General features: G+C 34.0%; 1 protein-coding gene across 1 annotated transcript; it reads left to right on the top strand.

The window, feature by feature from the left end:
• The first annotated feature begins 352 nt into the window (after nt 1–352).
• LOC126775686 (fatty acid synthase-like) lies at nt 353–23,162 on the top strand. Its single transcript, XM_050497750.1, is given in 41 exon segments — nt 353–505; nt 1,658–1,850; nt 2,385–2,505; nt 4,387–4,590; nt 4,685–4,801; nt 4,898–5,061; nt 6,143–6,285; nt 6,475–6,678; nt 7,029–7,218; nt 7,439–7,598; nt 7,892–8,061; nt 8,732–8,883; nt 9,093–9,276; nt 9,433–9,581; nt 10,040–10,224; nt 10,485–10,604; nt 10,702–10,811; nt 11,785–11,975; nt 12,758–12,927; nt 13,557–13,820; nt 13,964–14,084; nt 14,208–14,426; nt 14,428–14,499; nt 14,626–15,069; nt 15,388–15,558; nt 15,949–16,079; nt 16,196–16,346; nt 16,574–16,745; nt 16,949–17,061; nt 18,228–18,389; nt 18,473–18,601; nt 18,979–19,058; nt 19,577–19,732; nt 19,964–20,215; nt 20,400–20,553; nt 20,782–20,986; nt 21,288–21,438; nt 21,625–21,799; nt 22,076–22,252; nt 22,335–22,437; nt 22,621–23,162. Coding segments are annotated over 41 exon segments (7,224 nt in total).
• The last annotated feature ends 1,692 nt before the right edge of the window (nt 23,163–24,854 follow it).

Raw genomic sequence — 24,854 nt, 5'->3', positions numbered from 1 at the left:
TTGTTATCTTTCATTTTGTCATTTATGTTCTTCTTTATAGAATAGGTAGGCACGGCAAATGTCGGCCACCTGATAGAAGGTGGTGACCGTGGTGACGGATGTTATGTCTCTCATGCCTGTAATTACACTGGCTCACGCACCCTTCAAACGGAACACGACAATACTTAGTACTGGTAGTTGGGAGAATAATGTCTGATAAATGATAATGTCTGATATACAGACTTATACTTAATCACTGCAATTAGCTATTTTAACATTAAGTAAATTTATTTTATTTATTTATGTTTCGGTGTAAATATTTGTTAAATGAACCAAATAAATACTATTATAACCTTATAATTACTTTCGACAGATGGCACCCATAATCGTCTCAGGAGATAGGTCGACGACGGGTCACCGTATGTCGCATCCAGACCCTGGAGACGAAATCTTCATCACCGGCATTTCTGGTTACTTCCCGGATTCGGACTCAGTTGCACACTTGCAAGAAAATCTGTTTAATAAGGTAGCGTTGTGTATTTGTACGGTTTTATTTCCTACTAGCTGTTCCCGCGGTTTTACCAGCATATAATAGGAATCACTAAGAGCCGACTTATATTACTATATTTCCGTATATACAACATTTTTAGTTTTATTTTAGTCAAATATTAGTATTTATTTGTTTTCGCCACACCCGGATCTAGATGGGCAACATACAATTGGCCACGAGAAAAACAACATTCCCTTAAATCTATCCGACATACTTGAATGTCTTATGTCTGTGCCCTAGTCTCTATTTATTGTGACTGCAAACGTTACCTTCACGGGAAATTGTGTCAAAATATTTGTGCACTTGCTGTAGATGACAGCATTAACGTGGATGGACGACGTGGATGACGACATTTGAGCTGCAGCATCGTAGATCATCGCTCGGAAGACATATTTACATCAAATAAATTTTGTTCATTCCATTTAGGTTACTTTAAAATATCACTACGTTCATTGATGAAAAAAACGCCGTATTCCTTACCACTCATCCATTAGTACCATTTATCCGTTACCTTTATTTACGCACGAGCGAAGCCGCAGGTAATAGCTAGTTTAATACAAAGTATCCATAAACAAAAGAAATGTGTATTACACATATGGTTATATTTTTTTTAATCCGTAATATGTACAGTTTTTTTTTTTTAATAAGGCACTACCTTTTTTTTAAACGCTGGAAAAACGCATTAAGCGTTTTCCCCACGGAACAATGGGTTGTATGTTGGACTCATCGATGTCCAAAGCGCCAGGTGCACCCCAAATATCAGAATACCCACTAAAAAACCGGCGGTACCCTTTCCGTCTTAGCGAGAATATATTACAAGCGAATACAGACAGAGGCTTAACAGGCCCCTGTTACCAGGGAGCGCGGTGCGTCTCCGACATACGTGCGTTCGCTGGAAATAGCTCAATGCTGTAAGCAATAGCGCAGCAATCGGCGCGTCTTACATATAAACGTTGATAAAGGCCCCGGTAATAGTTTTACTCATATATCTTTCATGTGCAGCGATCATTTACAGTTTTATTATATGTATAGGTAAGCTCAAAATTTATAATTAACGGTTTATATTATGTTATTCTGAAATTGTCCAGATATATAAAATTAATTTCATTGATTTTTCACTATACTCAGGTGGACCTCATATCAGGAGACAGCCGTCGTTGGAAGCTGTCTCACCCCGAAATCCCGCAACGTACCGGCAAAATAAATAATATCACGAAATTCGATGCCTCCTTTTTTGGTGTGCACTACAAGGAGGCACACACCATGGATCCTATGAGTAGAATAATTCTGGAGAAAACTTATGAAGCTATAATCGACGCTGGTAACTTATTGTCCTACATTTTTATAAACGAAGTAATAGTTATAATTTCATCAACTGATGATGATGATCTTGTGCCTAGATATAAGGCCACTGATCCGGAGGTCCTGGGTTTAACTCCCAGGTCGGGTCAATAAAAGTTATTGGGTTTTTGTATCAGAAAATTCTCAGTAGCAGCCCGGAGTTACGCCCTATATTTTAATCGCCAGGTGTCAAGGCTGTGGGTGGGCCGAGACCACGCCGCTGTCGTCTCCGCCGAGCAGCATCAGCCCTTTCTCACTTTCGCTCCTCCGTCTCCTTCTTGACCATGTCGGTCTCATCGAAGTAGACTACGGCCCTACATACCGATTCAAGGCAGCACTCGATAAATTAAGTCGACCAGTTTTGCCGTGGCGACGGACGACGAGTTTTAAAATTCTATTGTGTATATTAAGATGCTGTAATTGAAAATACTTTAATAAATACGAGTATGTATCGCTCACATTGTTTCGCTTATACTTACTTCTGAACCTTTACGACGCTCATGTTTATCTGTAGGTCTGAATCCAAAGGAACTGCGCAACACCAAGACTGGCGTGTTCGTCGGTGCGTGTTTCTCGGAATCGGAGAAGGAATGGTTGTACCAAAAAATGCACATCAATGGGTTCGGAATAATTGGGTAAGTTTGTCTTATTTCTACAATATAGTTACTTCCAGGGTTTGTGATTGTTAATTGATCATACTTTGCATAACCCTCGTTGGCACAGAATATATTTTATATTTGCAGAATTATTATACAAATTCACAATATGTAAAATAAAAAAAAAAACATTAAAATAATAAATAATAATAATAAAATAATTTTATTCACCAAAAAGAAACAAAGACAAAATTAAAGTACAAAAACATAAAAACAGTTAACAATGTGATATTTAATAGTTTGGTTAAAAGGTCGTAGTCTCAGCTAGGATGCTTTTCAGTTTACGCCTTGTACATATGCTGCCAACACAAACGTTACATTAAGTGCAGTAAAAGGTAAAAGAATATAAAATTACTTAAATAATAAACTTATGTTAATACAATTTTATAACACGCCCAATAGGCTAAAATAAAAAATACGCAAGCATTACTAAAACTAAATTTAATACAACAACAAACAAACTAAATTGAGAAGGTCGGTTGATGACTCCTACAGCAATTATGCATCGTTTAATCATAATTTCAAACCACTGTTGCTCAAGTGCCGAAGAATCCACGGGCAATACTTTTACTCTCAAATTGGAACGTATATATGCGCCTTCTCCGCCTTATGTAGATTTATTTATATATTTATAATAGCACACTTACAACATACATATAAAGCATTGAAAAGATTAATTTATAAAACATTCTCAAATAATAGTATATCTAATATGCATGTCAATTACAAATGTACATAGCACTTCCAGATTCATCTAATCAAATTCAAATTAAAAGTAACAAAAAGTCATCAGTAATTTTAAAAAAATGTCAAAATAAGTAATAAATAATGTCATTATCATAATAAAAATCAATGGGCGAAATCATAATTTAAAAAATTTAAAAATATTAATTAAAACTAAACATGCATTTTATAATAATTAAGTAACTTATTTCTAAAGATTGAGGGAGAGTCACAAAAAATGTCAATGTCCGGAATTGATTTAACGATATTGTTATATCTATTACACAACCGTACTAAGGGAGCTTGTTTACCAATATGAGACTACGCTAGGAGTATGAAATATTTTGTGGGTGTGAGTACTTCTGTATGCCCTAGACGGAAGCGAGCCCTGTGGAACCCCACTTTTAGCAAAATATATCTGAGATTCAAACCCAGTTGTAGTAGTAGATTGCGAACCTGATCGTAGTTCATGAAAAAAATTATAACCTGAGATGTTGTGATTTTTTAGCGTAACATTCTCAGATAGCTATGTTTCCGTGATAGTAATGATGTCTAGATCAAAATATTTTATAGTGTAATATATTTTTGTCTCTTAATTCGCTCAATCACTTATAACTTTTTACCCACTTTTAGAATTATAGCGTATATATATATAAAAATTACATATATATATATACGTATATATAAAATTCGTGAAAATAACCATCAACTTCTCAGATATAATACCAAAGCCGTTACCAATGCACCAAACGTTAGCTAGTAGAAGATAAAACTACAATCTGTCACAATCGATTGAACGATATATGATAAACTTCCAAAATAAGTAATAATTCTGAACGAAATACATGTATCTTAATATCTAATAGCAGTAACTCGTGGTAGGTGAACGACTTTATACTATTGCACTAATTCTTGCTTCAACAACATTTGAAAGTTAATTACTGTATAATTGTTGCCACTTATCCATCGAACACTCTACTGCTAAGCAGTTGCAATTATTTGAATATCAGATACTATATCTTGTTTATTATTTTGGATGTGGATGATAAAAACATATAACATAAAACATAAATCTGCGGTAGCCTTCGACTACAAATTAATACGATATTTTATGGAAATAAATAATATAATTTTCAGCTGCTCCCTAGGCATGACCGCCAACCGTATCTCCCAATGGCTTGGAGTTACTGGTCCTTCCTACAAAGTAGATACAGCATGCTCCAGTTCTCTGTATGCCTTGGAACACGCATACAGAGCCATTAGAGACGGCCATTGCGACACAGCTATTGTTGGAGGAACAAACCTATGCCTCAATCCTTTCGTGTCTTTACAGTTCTTTAGGTAGGAAGAACGTGGTTCATTTTGAAAGTAAGAAAATTGTCCTAGCTAAAATTTAAATAACAGTGGTTATTTAATAGCTATATTTTCATTTAAGACTGGGTGTTTTATCAGCTGATGGAAGGTGCAAGTGCTATGACGAAAGTGCAAATGGTTATGCCCGTTCTGAAGCAATTGTTGTTTGTATACTTCAGAAGGCTAAGGATTCAAGAAGGTAATATTAAGTTGAATAAACACACGAATACACGATTATATGCAATGCGGCCATTAATATATCTGAATAATAACCTGATCTCACATATTTTCTTAGAGTCTATGCCCAAGTAGTCCACGCGAAGACTAACTGTGACAGGTATAAAGAACAAGCTATCACCTACCCATCTGGTGAAATGCAGAAGTTACTCCTCAGCGAATTTTATGAAGAGTGTGCTATTCCACCCAGCAACCTCGAATTCGTAGAAACACATGGAACAGGTATGTGAATTTATAACAAAGAAGTGATAAATAAAAAGGACTCAGGTCCTTTTATGCGAAGGTACTTTAAAATCTGCCTCCTAAGAAGCAAGTTTGTTTTTCGAAAACTCTTGAAATAATTTCAATATTTAGTTTCTACTATCATACTCATATTTTGTAGTTTAATGCGAAAGTACAAAATATTTGTATATTTTAATTTAATGGTTTTTTTATACAATAGGAAGGCGGACGAGCATATGGGTCACCTGATGGTAAGTGGTCACCAACGCCCATAGACATTGGCATTGTAAGAAATGTTAACCATCGCTTACATCACCAATGCCCACCAACCTTGGGAACTAAGATTTTATGTTCCTTGTGCCTGTAATTACACTGGCTCACTCACACTTCAAACCGGAACACAACATTTCCAAGTACTGCTGTTTTGCGGTAGAATATCTTATGAGTGGGTGGTTCCTACCCAGACGAGCTTGGACAAAGCTCTACCACCAGTGCTATTTAACGAATTATTATGCATCATCTACAAACATAATGCATAATAACATAAAGAGTTGATATAGTTGTGCGATAGTGTATTTTATGGAGCTGATTAACGGCACACATTAGTCGTTTATGTTAAATTAAATTTAAACGGAAAATATCTTGCATTACGCTGTTTGAAAAAACATCGAATATTTATAAATAATTGTTAACATAAATAACTTTTTAATGTTCAATTCATAATTCCAGTATTGTATACAATACAACCTACTTAGCTGTAAATTGTGAATCCAACATTAATTGGTGAACAATAATAATATAAATGTTCACTAATCTAATATTAGATACACCGAAAAACCAATAATTTATTGATCTGAATCAATACAATTGTTACATAATAAAGTCATAAATACAATACAATATCTACAATTCTAATACAATTCAATACAAGTTGTAGAAATTTTTACGTTGCGTTTTCTAACAATATGCTGATAAAAGATTTATTTTTAAATGTTACAGTGATTGGGTGATATACTTTAATAGGTTTTGTCTGCATGTACCATTTTTTAAAAATCAACTAAGAATTATTTTGTCCCAACAGGTACAGTAGCTGGTGATCCCGTAGAACTTAAAGTTGTTGGAGACATCTTCTGTACTGATAGACGTAATCCTCTAATGATAGGATCTGTTAAGTCTAATTTAGGACACAGTGAAGCAGCGTCAGGTCTCTGTTCTGTTGCGAAGGTAAGAATCAATACTAACACCATGAAATTACCATTTGTAATTTAGTTAATGTAATTTTTGCAGAGAAAGTGAATCTTTTAACTTTTTTAACAATATATTTTTCATATTTTATTTAATATAATAAGAAAATGAATGACAAGTTATCCCGAATTTTATGAAATCTAATGTTAAATAATATTTATCTATTAGATGTGCATCGCGTATACAACAGGATATATCCCTCCCAATATAAACTTCAAAGTCCCAAGAAGGGAAATATTATATCTCATGGAGGGAAAACTCAAAGTAGTGACTGAAAAGCAACCCTGGGGCAGGGGAATGACTGCTATCAACAGCTTCGGTTTTGGAGGTGCCAACGCCCACATTTTGCTCAAAAATGCTGCGAGATCGAAGGTTGGTTGAAATTAGAATTCAAACCTTGTTTTTTATTTTCGCATCAATTCGGAACTTTACATTTTATGAAATTGTAATTAAAAATGGAGAACCAGGCATTTTACTAACTCTTTTTATGGCTGGCAATTTTCAGCCGACATTAATAACTAATATAATACCTTCACCTTTAATTTTTTGAAGTACTGATACTTAGGGAGATTATTTCTAATGCATTTTAAAATAATTCCCACAACCAATAAAAACATTTGGGTCGAAAAAGTAACAGTTTATTTTTATGTATATTTATATATTCTTAACAATTTCCAAATTATTAAAAAATGCTTCTTGTAATTTACATTTTCTACAATTAGATCAACAATGGAATGCTATCAGATGATTTACCTCGATTGGTCTGCGTATCGGGTCGCACCGAATCTGCAGTAGCTAAGATTCTAAATGACCTAGAGTCGAAGACTGTTGACGTTGAACTTGTTAGACTTTTACACGCGATACATGATGCGGATATCAGTGGCCATTTTTTTAGAGGATACACTTTATTGGGTAAGAATTTCATCAATATTTTTTTTTTTTTAAAATCACAAAAATAGCTCTCGCTTTCGTCAAAATGAAATCCAGTTAAAGTTCATCAACGTCTATAACTAAGAGTTATTGTTATTGTTTTGATTAGCTTACGAGCTTAGTAATAGTTACCAAATCATTAATAAATACGAATATTTGTTTCCTTATTTAATTCTCCATTTCACATTTTTTTTATACACAGAATCGACTCCAGCGAAAAGCGTGTCACTAGCTAAGAACATCCAATACTTCTCCGGTGTCCGTCGTCCAGTATGCTTCGTATACTCGGGTATGGGTTCTCAGTGGGCAGGAATGGCTACACAACTCATGAGAATTCCTGCATTTGGTGCTGCTATTGAAAAGTAAGACTGAAAGCCATATGTAATCAGTAATTTCTATATGCGGACTTTTTAAATTAAATAAAAATTTTAAGACTGCAATTGATAACAGATATTGAAAAGAAATTTCTTTAAGTGTTGAGCAGTATTAATATTACATACACCTTATTTCCTTAAAAGAATTCAATAACTTTAGGTGATGTGTGAATGAACTTAAACTTAACTTATAGTGCTGTACGACATTTCCAAAAGTTACATTAATATTTATTGACTTCATGCTTAAATTACTTTTATGAAGAGCCTTAATCTTTTCCCAGATGCCACAAGGCTTGAGAGTCTAAAAGCATAAACTTGACCAGGCTCATAACTGAAACTGACCCTAAGATACATGATAACATCCTCAACTCTTTCATCGGTATCGCCGCTGTTCAGATAGGTCTTACGGATGTTCTGAAAGCTGTTGGGATTGAGCCCGACTTCATTATTGGTAAGAATTATAGAATTTTGTGTTTGAAGGTAAATGAGCAAAAAGCTATTTAATAGTAATGAGGTGTTTGTTATATGATTACATAGATCATGAGGGCCACTGTATTCACTGCTGAACTTAAAAAATAAGCACGTATGCTTTACATGCTATGAAATTCGTCGTGACGGCATGCATGGACCTGAAGGAAACTATAGAAATGAGGTTGGCTCACATTTGCCCGGTCTCATGTCAGGGAATATATGTTAGGCTAGGCCAGCCGCAGAAAATATTAAAGCGAATTAATGAAAGAAATATTTGTTTCAAAATTTAAATTATCTTTGAAACAAAGTAGCTCTTAAATGTCAAACAGCTACTACAAACAACGCAATTAGCTCATGAATATGAATAAAAAAATGTGGCCATCTTGGGACGTACAGCAGATGCTGAAATGATAGTTATAAAGTATGAATAAAAATATAGAGTTTAATAAATAAATAAATCGAACTTATATAGAATTCGCGCCACGCAAGCACGCAATGTAGTAGAGAACGGCGTAGAGAGAACATGCATTAGAAAGTTACGTCAACGTTGCTTGCAGTCATGGGATACGAGTTAACTTAATCCCAAGGCGTGCCAATGGATGTTTCAAATTAATATATATACATATGTTTTTTCTTAATTTTTACTTTAGGTCACAGTGTGGGTGAGTTGGGTTGCGCTTACGCAGATGGCTGTTTAACAGCAGAACAGACGCTTCTCTCAGCATATTATGTCGGTTCGGTAACTGCTGACACTCCATTTATTAAGGGATCTATGGCTATTGTAGACCTTGGATATAAGGATGTAAGTTACATAATCTCATTTTTTTAATTCAATTAAGCAACTTCAATTATTTTAATCATAACAGTTTCTTAGATATTATTAATTAAATTGCACATGTTTGTAACTCTTCGTATACTTAGTTTTTTAACTGTTCTATGATTTAGTAAAATAAGATTTTGATGGAAGAGTATTATTAATATAATGTTGATTTGTTTTGTTTTTAAAAACAGATAAAAACAATACTTCCATCCGAAATTGAAGTAGCTTGCCACAATGGACCTGACTCTTGCATCATTTCTGGCCCAGTGGACAAAATAAAGACTTTTGTTGCCAAACTGGTAGCGCAAGGAATCTTTGCCAAGGAGGTATCTTGCAATAACATCGCCTACCATTCGCGATACATCGCTGAAACCAGTAAGTTTAATTTAATTTATTAGTTTTACTAGTTGACAAAATGTTTTATTTAACGTAGTTAATACCAGTCAGTAATTTTTTTAATAAAATTAAACAAGTAAAAAACCTGAAAAAGCGCATTAAGCCTTCAAAACTGAACTTTAAATTTTTAAACAGGGTCAACACTTCTAAAATATTTAAAGTTAGTGATTCCAACACCAAAACTACGTTCAGGGCGCTGGCTTTCCACTTCTATTCAGCAGGATTTGTGGAAAGGTCCCAAAGCTGAGATGTCTTCAGCTGAATACATCACTAATAATTTTCTTGTAAGTTCTTTATCTACAGTTGGCATTTATCATCCTTTAATTGTTTTGAGTGCTCCGTTGGTCTGGTTATTGTTATAGTTTTCTAGCTTATAAGAATACAGATCCCAAGGTTCGTTCGTTACTCGTGTTTTGTCCAAAAACTGTTATTAGTAGCCTGCAATCTGAAATTTAGCAGTGTTTAGACTCCCGTGCCATTAAAAGGCCGCCTTGGGCACCAAAACTCTTTCCCGTAGTGTCGGATTGACCTTTCCTTAAGATTACGAGAGTGAAGAAATATTGAGTGCACCTGTTTTTACACTATAATATGTAGTTACTGTTATACTTCTAAGATTTCAATAAACCCTTACTTAACAGATGTACTCGCGTCGAACGATAAGCACTTTATATAATATATAAAATCTTAAATAATTGTAGAATACTGTACAACCAATTGTGCTAAATATATATCTATTCAATAGAATCCAGTGCTGTTTGAGGAGACGGCTTGCCTAATTGCTGACAATGCGATTATTATAGAGATTGCGCTAGATTGCCTCCTGCAGGAAAATTTACGTAGATATCTCAAGAAGGATAACATTAATATTTCACTTACTGAGAGAAATGACCCAGACAACGTACAAGCTTTATTCACGGCCCTGGGCAAGTAAGTGCTTAAATTTCCTGTATGAATCTTTTAATTAATATTATGAATATTAGGACTGATAGATGCCTACCTGAAAAAAAGCTACAATAGATACAATAAGTAACGCAAAATATCAATGCTAATGTCTCTTATAGTGTCACTGTCAGTACGGCATATTTCGTTATTATTGGATCATTCACCACAAAAGTATTAATAAAGTTATACGATTTTCAATTGTTTTTGAAGTATAAGAGCCGAAGTAAAGAGTGCCATATTTACAGGTGTTACGAAGTCGGATTGAACCCGCACCTCGCCAATATTTACCCGACCATTAATTTTCCTGTGTCGCAAGGAACTCCGATGCTTTCACACTTGGTTGAGTGGAAACACACTGAAGATTGGTGAGTTCAAATACATGTATCGTTTAAATTTTTAATTTCAAATCAAAAAGACAGAAATATCATCTAACACACTATCTTTGTTTCGCATTTACTGTAGGTACGTAACATACTACGGAGGCAAAGTTATGGTGACTTCAAGTGAGAGTGCGGTGGTTATGTCCATTACAGATGAATTGAGCGAGTTCATGGTCGGTCACGTTATTGATGGTAAGGATATTTTCATATTGTAAGAGGAGCCATCTGATAATTAGTGATGCCAATGTCTGTAGGCGAAGGGGACCTTCAAGGGAGATATTAGCACTGTTACTGTTAATCATTCCTCAGACTATCGATTCGCCACCAATTATTGGAACAAAGGTGTTCCTTGTGTGTATAATTACATTGGCTCACTCACTATTTAAACCGCCACAAGTAATACAAAACATTAATAAAGGTTTCTATATGATTCACTCAAAGGTGCAAGCTTATTTTGTATGTGTGTATGTAACCATCCACTCACATTCTATTCAATTCATACATATTCTATTGCCAAACAGCAATACTAAATATTGTTGTGTTCCGGTTTGAAGGAAGTGACAGGTACAAGAGTAACAACGTCTTAGTTCTCAAGTTGGTGTCGCATTGACGAAGGAATGGTTGACATTTCATAAAGCGACAATGTCTATGAGCGATGGTGAATATTTGCTATCGGCTGATGGTATTTTGTATGAAAAAAGTAATAATATAAAGATTTATTATATGAAGCTCACACTCGGTCTTTTATTAAATATAGAAAGAACCCTTTATACCTACTTAATGATTTTCAAATTAAAAGCTACCATCGGCTCGGAAAACAAAATACCCTGACCTTTTTTGTGACATTTTTTTATAGCTTTCATACAATCTTTATTCACATTATAAATGCGAAAGTGAGTTTGTTTGTTTGTTTATGTGTTTGTATATTTGTAACATCTTAACGTCTTAACTACTCAACTGATCATCATAAAAATTCCCATAACATGACATAATAAAAAGTGAAGATACACTTCATACGTTATATAAACTTATGATAGTATAAAACAATTGCGTCCAATTGATTTATAATTTTTTGTAATATATCAGTCATTCCTGTAAAAAAAACATTTATTGAACGTTTGTTCTTATCCTCATATAATCCTGTGTATTTAAATTTCCATCCAAGGTCGCAACCTGTATCCTGCAACCGGTTACTTATTAATGGCGTGGGAAAGCCTTGCAATGATAATGGAAGAGCTGTTCATAGAAGTTTCCGTGGTGTTCGAGAACGTACGATTCCAAAGAGCTACTCACATCCCTAAACAAGGAAGTTTAGAGTTCATTGTTGTGATTCATAGAGGAAGTGGACATTTTGAGGTTAGCATATGTTAAGTTTATCTAAATAGAGAGTTCTATATCGTTAATACGGGATAGATAATAGAGGGCACGTTTTTTGTCATTGCACGTACTGCATTAGGTATTAGTAGAAAATTTGCAGATTTAAAATAAAAGCTTTTTCTTGACTTTAAAAAACAAACAAGTTCACATGATTGTAAAATAACACCGTCCTGCACCATGGACGACGGCAAGAAATTTAATAGTTTCTATTTCTTACCAATTGAATTTGGTGATTTTTACGTTAATCATATTCATACATATATCTTACATTGTTCGATACCTTAAAATTTTAGTTTACGTTATATCGGCTTCAATCAATTATTCTATATAACAACCCACAATTAGTTTTGGTTGTCATACACGCTGCACTTGTCAAAAAATGGGAGTAAATGCTCTCGTCTTGCTAGTTGACAATTGTCACTTTCGGACGAGGACGTAAGTAGCCGGCCTTTTGTGCAACAGTTGTGTACATTTTCCAAATTTTTGCATTCTTATCGTGGTGGTGACCAGCGTGAAATAAATACCTAATAAAACAGAGAGAGCGCCGAAAATATCAGAATTGAATTGAGCAAGATCGAAAAGTAAAGCCTATGCAGAAAAGCAAACTCACTCAAGCCAAAGCGTCTTAACTGCTGTCAAATTCACATTTATTTATTTTATTTTGAAATGAGTATGTAATAGATTTTAAAATAGAATAGAAATATTAAAATTTTCATTAATCTTTATATCATTATTAAATAAATTCTATAAAAAATGAACAGATCGTTGAAAGCGGAGCATCCATTGTCACTGGAACTATTTACGCAAAGAAGAACGTTGGACAGGATTATCGTGAGCTTCCAGTTGAACCTGAATCCACAGGACTCAATGTTAAACATCTACTTACAAAGGACTTCTACAAGGAGTTACGTCTTAGAGGCTACCAGTATAGGTATACACATTAAATTCAAATAAATAGTGTTTTTTTACTATATTAGCCATATCATCACTTGGCTGGAACAAATACATTTAGTTCAGAAAACTAAAATTGATAAATTTTTTTATAGAATAGGAAGGCGGACGAGCAAATGGGCAACCTGGTGGTAAGTCATCAACGCCCATAGACACTTGCATTGTAAGAAATGTTAACCATCGCTTACAACACCAATGCGTCACCAATCTTGAGAACTAAGATGTTATGTCCCTTGTGCCTGTAATTACACTGGCTCACTCACCCTTCAAACTGGAACACAACAATACCAAGTACTGCTGTTTAGCGCTAGAATATCTGATGAGTGGGTAGTACCTATTAGACGAGCTTGCACAAACTTCTACCACCAGTAAATACCCACCACCCTACCATAAATTTCATACAATTGAAATACCTATCCGCAAAATATAATGTAGTATTTCATAGTCTTCTTTTAGTAGACGTATTTTGAGAACAAGATTGTTATTTCAAAAATATCCAGTTAGTTGTAGAAATCGCTACGGCTATGTTAAAATATTTTCATGAAGGAAAACGCAGTATGCATGTTTGAGTTTTTTTTAAGCAATAAATTAAGCTCATTTTATTCACAGCGGCTACTTCCGAGGTGTAATCAAAAGTAACGTGGAGGGCACCCGTGGTTGGTTGGCCTGGGTCAACAACTGGGTCACATTTTTGGACTGTATGATGCAGATGAAGATCATTGGTAATGACACCCGAGGACTTTTCGTGCCTACCAGGATTGATAAACTATGTATTGATGTTAATATGCACTATGACGCTATATCGAAAATGAACCCTAATCCTACGACCCAAGCGTTTGAGATTAGAGTTAACCCTACTATTGACGTTATCAGGTAACCTTGCAAAATCCTTAATTAAATGAAAAAAATATATAAATTTTATAATAATATATCAAGATTATATTTGATCCTTTTTAAATACAATGTTCTGATATTATTATCGTAGAAATAATTTAATTATTTTTCTTATTCGCCAGAGCTGGTGGTGTAGAAATTCGAGGTTTACACGCCACACCAATTTCAAGAAGGGTTCCTCTCGGCGTACCAGTTTTAGAAAAAAACATATTCATCCCTAACTTTGGAAAGTCTAAGATGAAGGTACTAGGATAAACATTTTATTACAAATATTTTAAAATTAGTCGTTACGGGCACTTTTTTATTTAAGTATTATTTTGTCAAATTTAAGATATCTATAACAAAACTAAACTAAATAATTTCTAGATTGAAGATATTCTCCGAAGCAATGTTCAGCTTATTCTTGAAAACATGCAAATTTACAAATTTAAAAGCATTGAAATTGTTGACGATGAATATAAAACTGCTGGATTTGAACCTATACTGGATAAAGTAGCAGACGTCCTAGGTGACCTACCGTTGATACAAGCTGAATTGTCTGTTTTGTGTGAGGATCTTATCGAATTGCCATCAAATATTTCTGTAAAAAAATAAGAAAATTATTGGAGAAAACAATATTTTAGTACTTATTGGTGCTAATCTGCTCCAGAGAGGTGAAGTAAGTATGACTCTTATAGCTTGGTTCATTAGCTTGATCTAAAAGAAATCTTGTTTTTAACTGTGGTAAGCTAAAAGATTTTAACTACTACTTTAAATAATAACTTAATAAGTTCATTATCTGTAGATACTTAAAGATGCGTTTGCATCTCTATGCGACAAAGGGTTTATCATGAGCCGTGAAAAAGAACCAATTAATCCAAAAGATTACTCCGAAATATACGACATCATAACCATACAAGATACTGGTCTCGAATACGTGGTCCTCTTCAGAAAACGAGAGCGTGTAAAGCCAGCTAAATTTATCAATATCATCTCAAGCGATGAAACATATGATTGGATAGACAAAGTAAAGCAAGGTCTTAATATTGGACAAAAAGTGGTTTTATATAGCCAAAATGAGCCTGTGAATGGACTATTAGGTCTAATTAACTGTCTGAGAAAGGAACCTGGAGGTGAAACGATATATGGTCTATTAATTGCCGATCCTTCAGCTCCACCATTCCACCCAGATTTAGAATTCTACGAAGAGCAGTTGAATATGGATTTGGCTATCAATGTTTATCAAGACGTAAGTACAAAACGTTATAAGATTTAAGCAAGATAAGACTGTCTGTTTTTTTTATTTAAATTAATTGATATAGTGTTTTTTTTTTCAAGCTATTGAAATCGTCAAATGGGCTTTTTAATGTTGATTAATAACCACTACCCAAAAATAATGGGACTGTAAAAATATTTAGTGTTCTTTACATCGTAAATGTTTCGATTCGTACGCGCTTACAATTACCACTTACTTCGACCACATAAACTAAATTGAACTTTTAGTGATTGGCGATAAATTTAAAAAGCAATTTATAAAAATCGTGTAAAATATACTTTTTATAATCAGGGTCAATGGGGCACGTACCGTCACTTACTCCTCGGTGACTTAGATACAGTCAAGACCCACCACGCCTACGTGAACACGGTCACTATTGGAGACCTCTCCTCGCTGACCTGGCTGGAGGGACCCATCAGAATTAATCAAGTTTGTAAGAACCCAGGGAATATTCTTGTAAATGTAAGTAAAACATGTAATAAGATGTTACATAAGTTTTTAATATTGAATGTAGTCGGATGTGTTATGTACTGTCGCTTCAAGCTACATATTTTATAAAAAAAAACCTGCTACTAATTTTTGTAATACTCATATTAAATGATAATTTGAAGATTGGGTGAGCCATTGTAATTACAAGGTTATTAAAAAAGTGTGTGTGGCTGTGTGTCTCTGAGCGTTAGTATGTACAGTGATTTTTGTGTCTTTGTTTTATTAAAATAAAGAAATTACATTTATGGGTATATGTATCTATGATTATATAGTTAGGGAGGCCATATAATAGGACGTTGAATATATATTTGCCTGGTTGCAAATGTTATTTTTGTAAAAAGTAGGTTATATTTTTCTATGTAGGTATACTGCACGGCTTTAAACTTCCGCGACGTAATGACGGCAATGGGGCGCGTGTCGGTCGATGCCGTCGCAAAAGGCAGGCTTGCGCAAGAGTGCGTACAAGGGTTTGAAATCGTTGGCAGAACGTGCAAGTGAGTTCTAAATTTAAAACGTAAAATGACTTATTGCGGATTACCTTCAATTTCGTCTTTAGTGATATTTTGTTGTTATTTTATAAATAGTTTTAAATTAAAACGTATTAATTCAGTGGTACTCGAGTTATGGGCATGGTAAGGAATAGCGGTATGGCTAACATGTTGGTAGTAGATAAGGCGCTCTTATGGGGCTTCCCTGACGAATGGACTTTCGAAGAAGCTGCAAGTGTGCCTGTGGCATACGGAACTGTATACTATGGCTTGGTAAGTGAGTTATCACTTGTTTTTAACTACCTCCTTGGTTACATAGCTTTCGAATTCTTGTGCTTACAAAAGCCACAACATACTAATACAACCTACTGATTAATGATTCTTTTCCGACACTGCAGGTAAAAACTGATATGTAATGCACTAATAAGAGTTCTTATCTTAACAGATTATATTTAAGATATTTATATTATTCTATAATTATATTTAATGCATTTGAATAGGTGATGGTAGGCAAGATCCAAAAAGGAGAATCAATATTGATCCATGCGGGTTCTGGTGGTGTTGGTCAAGCTGCAATCAGCGTGGCTCTTCACTTCGGATGCGAAGTGTTCACTACTGTTGGTACTCCTGAGAAACGAGCCTTCATAAAAAGACTTTTCCCTCAACTTAAAGGTAATATTGGTTTTCTTCCTTAAAATCGTTTCGTTAAATAAAATGGTAAGTGTAAAGAGACCAAAAAATGACTGTTATTGGGGATTTGTGGTTATAATTATGTAAATCTGTAGTAACTCAAGAACCAGTTAGCATGAAAATATTTAGAGTAGGATTTTATTTGTATGGAAATCCCGATTTAAGCTCTAACGTCTCCTTCACAGACAACCATATCGGTAATTCTCGTGACATATCCTTCGAAGCCATGGTCAGGAAAGAAAAAAACGGAAAGGGAGTAGATTTGGTACTCAATTCTCTTGCCGATGACAAATTACAGGTATTTGGCAATGTTTATTTCTGTTATATTTAAACAAGAAATCATATCTAATTTGTGATCCAAAAAAATTGTATTCTACACGTCGTGTACATATTTACTAACATGTTATATCAATTGAGTTGAGTGTCATATTGTTGTTATTTTAGATACTGAACGTTTAGTTTGTTATTTTTTATTGATTATTTATTATTTTCTGAAGTTTTACTGAATACTAATAATACTTTAAGTACTAATTTAGTATATAGGATTATAGTGTATAAAAAGTTAATTAATGATTTTTACGAGTGCTGTTATATACTGTTAGAAATACTATTTTAATTCCTATCATTTTTTGGAACGAAGTTCTTTTATGCGGCTTACAGTAGAGTGAAATGGCAGTGACCCAAGGTCATGTCACACAACAAAAGTGCGTTCATATTGTGCTAAACAAATGCTACAAAATGCGATGGGCAGTCGAATTCAGTACTGCGCGAGCGCTTCTGGAGGTAGGACCTATGCTAAATTTTTAAAGGCCAAACCACGCCAAACGATAGACCGTGATTTCAAAGTGCGCCTACCATTTTATTATTAATTAAGTTAAATACTTAAATATAAGCAAACCCAATTAAAATAATTAATTATACTAAACATACTTACCTAACCTTCTTAGAAATACAAAAATATAAAAGTAATTCAAAACCATATAAAAACCTATAGCGCTACGGCTTACGAGCCAAACGCACAAGCACGCAGGTCCCAGCTCCGAAGCTTGGGCTATTGTCACAATTCCCATCATAAACTTTGTTTAATCGTTGGAAGGGCAAATTACTAAAATAATGTTAAAATAGTAGTTAATTCCCTAAAAGGGGATGTTCCTATTGTTATAAAAAACTGTTACTTGAATAATTGAAATAGATTCTTTATCTTTGATTAGAGAGAGTTGCAAAAAAGTTAATAATAAAATAATAATATCACAATACAAAGTTTTGAGTCGAATAAATATCGCAAAGAACTTTTTCTTGACGGGAATCCCCCGACTTCAATCATAAAGCAAAAACGGGTTTTCCGTAAATTCGCTTTGCTTTCACTTGCTTTCAATTCTCGTCAAAGGTAATATATTAATATTCAGCATATATGTGAACAAAGTGACCAAAACTAAATGGAATTCAATTTAATTTCTTATTCAGGCTTCGATTCGCTGTCTCGGATATCGCGGCCGCTTCTTAGAAATCGGAAAGTTTGACATCGGCAACAACACACTCATCGGCATGTCCGCCTTCCACAAAGAAATTTCCTTCCACGGAATCATGTTGGACTTCATCTACGACCAAGGCGATGATTTTAGAAAGGTATTATTTAAAAAATATAGTTTTGTAAAATTAGCATGATTACAACTATAAGTTTTTACTATAAATAATAAAACTTTGAACAGACCCTTCCAGATTTACTGTTAACTGGTATTATGAGCGGCGCTGTCCGTCCACTTACGTACTGCATTTTTGAGAAAAATCAAATCGAGACCGCATTCAGATATATGGCCTCTGGAAAACATATTGGAAAGGTAAGTACAAAAATCATTTGGAATTTGATTCGACCAAAAATATGTTCAATTTTATTATTTTTGTTATATGCTATTTATATATTATTTATTAACATAAATAATACATAAGACTCCTTAAAAATGGCAATAATTGAGTAACACAATAATAATAATAATTTACAACAGAAACTTGTGGTTAATCTATTTTGGTTATCAATGGTGGTGGTTATCAATGTCGATTTTTCACTTAGAACTTTTCTTTTAGGTTTTTCATACCTCACTGACTCTAAACCCAGTAGAATTAATTAAAAGTATTTCGAAGTTTTTGGTGGAAAACACATTTGAGACAGAAATCTCTCGTAAGCAAATAGTACATTATTCATAAATAAATGTTTCAGGTGATTATTAAAATTCGTGATGAGGAACGAGGCGTTCGTTTTACAAAATCAAAGAGCATATGCATGGAAGCTGTTCCTAGGTATTTAACTAAAGACTGATAAGCAATAACTCATTTTTATCAATATAAATCAAAAATAATGTGACCTGACCTTATCTATCAAGCTTCATTGGTGGTTTAACGCGCTAGAATAAGTTTTACTGATGGTATGGCTTTGTGCAAGCTCGTCTGGGTTGGTGACCACTTACCATCTGGTAGCCCATTTGCTCGTTTGGCTACCTATAATATCCCAAGTAATAGACGATTCAAAAGTGCTTTTATGAGCCTACTTTAATAAATAATATTTAGATTTACTAATCGCGCTAATCAAAGTATCTGTAAAATAAATATTTTGGGCGAGGATTGAGTTCATCAAATATATGGTAACCTTAAGCCGACTTCACCGAATTCCAAAATCCTAAAACTTGACTTCACACGTGTTTTTCAATTCCTTTTGTACCTGCATCATATTATGTGTTTTTGAATATGAATGAATGATAACGAATATATGTTATATAATTAATTTCGTTTAACTACAAGATTATATATTTATCCTATAGATACATGTGTGATGAAGAATTAGTGAATATTGTGGTGGGAGGTCTAGGCGGCTTCGGTCTCGAGCTTGCAGATTGGCTCATCATGAGAGGAGCCAGGAAAGTGCTACTCACCTCAAGAAAGGGAATCAGTAATGGTTATCAATCATCTCGGATTAGGTAAGTAATGTTTACTTATTTATTACATCAACATTTCTTACTCGTAATGGAAAAATTATTTTACGTTGCAGTATTTGAAGTGCAAAATAATTCTAAAAAGGCAATAGGAAAAGTATTTAGTTATATTTTATCGCTAATGAAAGATATTTCATAGGCTAGCAGTGAGATCTTAATACGTTACTTGTTTTTTACTTTTCTTGTTTGTGTTTGATAAAATTTAACTTTAAGTAGAGCATGGATGGGCTATGGAGCTGATGTACAAATTTCAACTCATGATGTCACAACAGAGGAAGGATGTGAACAAATGCTGAAGATGGCGAACGCTATGGGAGACGTTCAGGCGATATTCAACTTGGCTGTGACATTGAAAGATTCAATTTTCCAGAATCAGACCCCAGAGTCTTTTAAAGCATCATTCGCTCCTAAAGCACTGGCTACGATGAATTTGGACAAACTGTCACAAATAATGTGCCCTAAGTTAAAGTGAGTTTTCTACCATTACCTTTTTAGTTAAATTAAAAATATCAAAAATAATTGTTTTATTGGACCTAAACATTTATTTCTAGCCATATAATTAATTCGTCCTTTCGGTATGCGGTTTAAACCCTTAAATGAGATGACTGAGCGTCATTAATATAATAAGTAATCATTTTTCGGTATCCACCAGGGACTTCGTCATATTCTCGTCCGTATCTTGCGGTCGCGGCAACGCTGGTCAGACCAACTATGGTTTCTCTAACTCCGTGATGGAGAGGATCTGTGAAAGGAGAAAGAAGCTCGGCCTCCCCGCGCTCGCTGTACAGTGGGGTGCTATAGGAGATGTGAGTGTCACAAAACGGGCGATGTGGTTAAATTTGATTACATTTTTGATAATAATGTTTATATTGTACTTTTAGGCGTTACGCTTGTGTCATAACTAACATATGCAACATAGATCTAGACTGCTCTCAGTTTCGAGCTTTTAATGATATTATATTATTGATTTGTACTGTAATTCTTATATCAGTCTGATTACAACACTTAAGAGATCTTAATATTTTTTTTCGTAGGTGGGTCTCGTAGCAGACATGCAAGATGAAGACGTCCAATTAGAGATCGGTGGCACCCTCCAACAAAGAATTTCCTCCTGTCTCCTCACTCTCGACAAGTTCTTGAAACAGGATTCCGTGATTGTGTCCTCAATAGTGGTAGCTGAAAAAAAGATTGGAGGTTCTGGATATAAAAACGTCGTAGATGCTGTTGCGCAGATTATGGGCAAGAAAATTGCAATATATACATAAATACAATAAATATTTAAACATAATTCAGTTAATATTAACATCGCATACTCATAAATTCATTTCATAAATAAACACAGATTCTGTTAAATCGCAAAATTACAGAATAGGTGCAGTTACATAAAACATAAAATCAAAATTTGTAAATTACGCTTAAGGTTAGAGAGTTATCCAACAAACTTTACAAATATTAATTAGGAATGGGAGTTGTTTTTAATTGAGAAAAAAATATACTGAATCTCTCGCACCTCAACTGTAATATATTCTTTAATTTCTAGGTATCAAAGATTTAAAGATAGTATCTCAGCAAGTGGGTTTTGCTGAACTGGGCATGGACAGTATGATGGCGGTCGAGATCAAACAGACCTTAGAGCGAGAATTCGAGATTTTCCTGACAGCGCAGGATATCAGATCCTTGACATTAGCGAGGTAGATTACTCTTTCTCTCCATTTGATTCTTTGCTCATTATATATTTAATTTGTTTAAACCATATAACTTCAACTTAAAGCCACCTCTCTATATTCTTACATATCCTCACATATATTACATAACATAAATGACTGAGCTTCATAATTTCACCATGAATTGTACATACATTGTACATATGTGTACAGGTTAGAAGAAATAGCATTAAAAAAAAAAGCGGAATCATCGACGTCAGTTTCATCACATCCTTTCATCCTTAATAAGACGGCTGGTCTCCGAGTTCTGATGAGAAACTTTGGTGATGAAAATTTGGCATCTGAACCTTTTATATACATGCCGTCTATGGTTAACGATAGCTTCGAGGTAAGGAAATTATATCTTTTGCGGAATTCCAACAAGGATAACAATACATTCTAGTTTGCGTATATCTTTTACTACTTTTAATAATCGTATCTAATGAAATTAAATAGCAATTAAAATCATCAATATTAGGTCTGGGCTGTACGATATTTATAAATTTAGTGGTTCCAGGAAATTAGTTTATCTCCTAATTAAATAAATGAATAAAAAACAAAAAAAAAGCACAAACATTAAGAATGACAAACATTGAATATTTAACATTATTAAAAAAAATTACAGACTGACGTATCACTTCAAGAAAATGAGTTGATAATGTTCGTGCTGCCCGGTATAGAAGGTTGCGCTGCAGAAATGGCGGCCTTATGTCGTAGGCTTAAGATCAAGATTTGTGCCTTGCAGTACGGCTATGAAAATAAGGAAGATACCTTGGACACCTTAGTCAATAGATTGCATAAGGTTTACTAAGAATTTATTAATTATACTGACGACTTAAATACTAAAAATAAATAAATATCTTATTACCCAAATTTTGTTTCAGACGATAAAATTAAAATTAGCTCCTGGAAGTCCATACATACTTCTCGGATACAGTTTCGGTACCTTACCCATGCTAATACTGGCAAGCATGTTGGAAAGTGAAGGTTTGTATTTAAAAAAAATTGTACTTATTCTTATACATTAATCAATTGATAACGCGAAAGTCAGAATTAGTAAATAATGTTGTAGTCATATCTCAATTCGTTGCTCATTCAGCTCAAAAAAATGTTTTTTGCAATCGATGCTTGATTGCAAAAAACATATTTTTGAGAATTCAAAATTTCCAGGTTACAATGGCAAATTATTCTGCTTAGATGGCAGTCCGGAATTCCTATATAGCATGGTTACCACGAAATTGTCCAGTACGAGCGACGCTCAGTTACAGAACAGCCTCATTTGCCATTTTATAGACATAATTTCTCCGAAAAACGACGTCAGTAGCTCGCTCATGGAGAAACTAAAAGAAATCAATTCATTTGATGAGAAAATAAAATATGCTATAACAGCATCCCCTGCTCAGTTTAAATATTCAGATGAATTCGTAAAATCGATTGCATACTCAAGTTTCGATCGTTTTAAAATGATCCTCGGTCAAGCCAAACTGAAGAAGATCAAAGCTCCAATTGTTCTAATGCGTCCGGATGTTAATCCACAATTCTTGGTGATTGAAGAAAATTATGGTCTGGACAAATACACTGAAGGTCCCGTGACCGTTCATCTAGTAGAAGGTAACCATGTCAGTATAATTGATAATAAAGACTGTGCGAATATTATCAATAAAGTTTTAGCTGGACAAGATGAAGCAAGATTGGACTATTCAGTCATGTAACGAGTGTGGTCGATAAGTAGTGAAAAATGGATTAAATATTTAGTTTCATCTAGTATATTCATTATTATTATTAAAGTTATAGGGTAGTTTGTTAGAATTTAAGTTTTAAAGATATTTATTGATATATGTACAAAATTATGTTAAAATAAGTCATTGTTTTATTGTTTTTACCCAAATAAATATTCGTTAGTTAGGAAAAAGCAATGAGTGCTGGACCCAGAATGAACACAAAGTTCAAGTTTATTGTATTTAACTAATAATAAATACGGACAGCGTACCAGCTCTTACATTTTTTTTTTTTTTTTATAGAAAAGGAAGGCGGACGAGCATATGGGCCACCTGATGGTAAGTGGTCACCAACGCTCTTAGACATTGGCATTGTAAGAAATGTCAACCATCGCTTACATATCCAATGCGCCACCAACCTTGGGAACTAAGATTTTATGTCCCTTGTGCCTGTAATTACACTGGCTCACTCACCCTTCAAACCGGAACACAACAATATCAAGTATTGCTGTTTTGCGGTAGAATATCTGATGAGTGGGTGGTACCTACCCAGACGAGCTTGCACAAAGCCCTACCACCAGTAAAATGATTCCTCGGTTAATAAATAGCTTAGATAACAGAATAAGACGAGAAATGACTAATAAGAATATTAAGTATAAGTTGAAGATGTATTATTTAAAACAATTATGGCGTATATTGTATGATGTAAATCTACCTCTAAATTTACTTTCATGACTCGTCCACTTGAGGATGTTTTATCGGAAAGTCCCTAGTTCTGTCATCTTATGACATCTATAATACACTATTATGTTTATACTATATGTTGTATTATAGCTCTGTATTTATTTTGTTGATATTATATGTGTATGTATATATATTTTTGATTTTTACAAATACATATTGTGGTGGTCAAAGTTTTAAGTAAATAAAACCATAAAAGTAATGGCACTCAAGATAAACTTTCGTGGTTTTTGTAATGCCATAATTTAAGCGTTATTTGGTTGTTTATATTGTTAAATAAATAAATCTTAAAAAAAAAGACCAAATTCACCGTCATTTACAAAGAAATAAAATAGTAATAACACTTAGATTTCTTATGTGAGAATTTGTTAGACAGACAAATAAAGCTAATCTTTTTGTTTTTATGATTGTCATGTAAAACCCAACGAGAAATATATTTTAATTATATATCGTAAGTTTATATATTTTGGGTACTTCAGTTTCGATTCCAGTGAACATATAAGATTTGTATGTCACGCTGACCTTTATTGTTGTTTTTTTTTGTTTTTTTTTTCATCTTTTTAATTAAAACTATAAAACATAACTTTGTTGCTTTCTCTTTATCCCTATCCACATTTGTTGTCTATAATAAATTATGACTGAATTCAAAATATAAAATAGAAGAAAGGTTGCATGAATTGCCTTCATTTAAAAAAAAGGCATTTGACTAACTATAATCAATCATTTTTCAAGCAAACTAGTAAAAGTCGCTGGGTCTTGATGGTACCCCGGTAAGAATGAGCCTCCATTCTTAGGGAGGTTCCCAAGGTACCCCTGACGGTTGGCTCGCTTGAGCGGACCAACCGTCGAGGCGTCACGGTAGGATGCTCAAGCTAACCTGTAATGCTCCTTAAAAGAGACGGAGTTGTTATCGCTGGTTTTTAGTGGGTATTCCGGCACCTTTAT

This window comes from Nymphalis io, chromosome 18 (assembly GCF_905147045.1).
Source record: "Nymphalis io chromosome 18, ilAglIoxx1.1, whole genome shotgun sequence".
Classification (NCBI taxonomy): Eukaryota; Metazoa; Arthropoda; class Insecta; order Lepidoptera; family Nymphalidae; genus Nymphalis; species Nymphalis io.
This window is presented reverse-complemented; position numbering and strand designations above follow the sequence as displayed.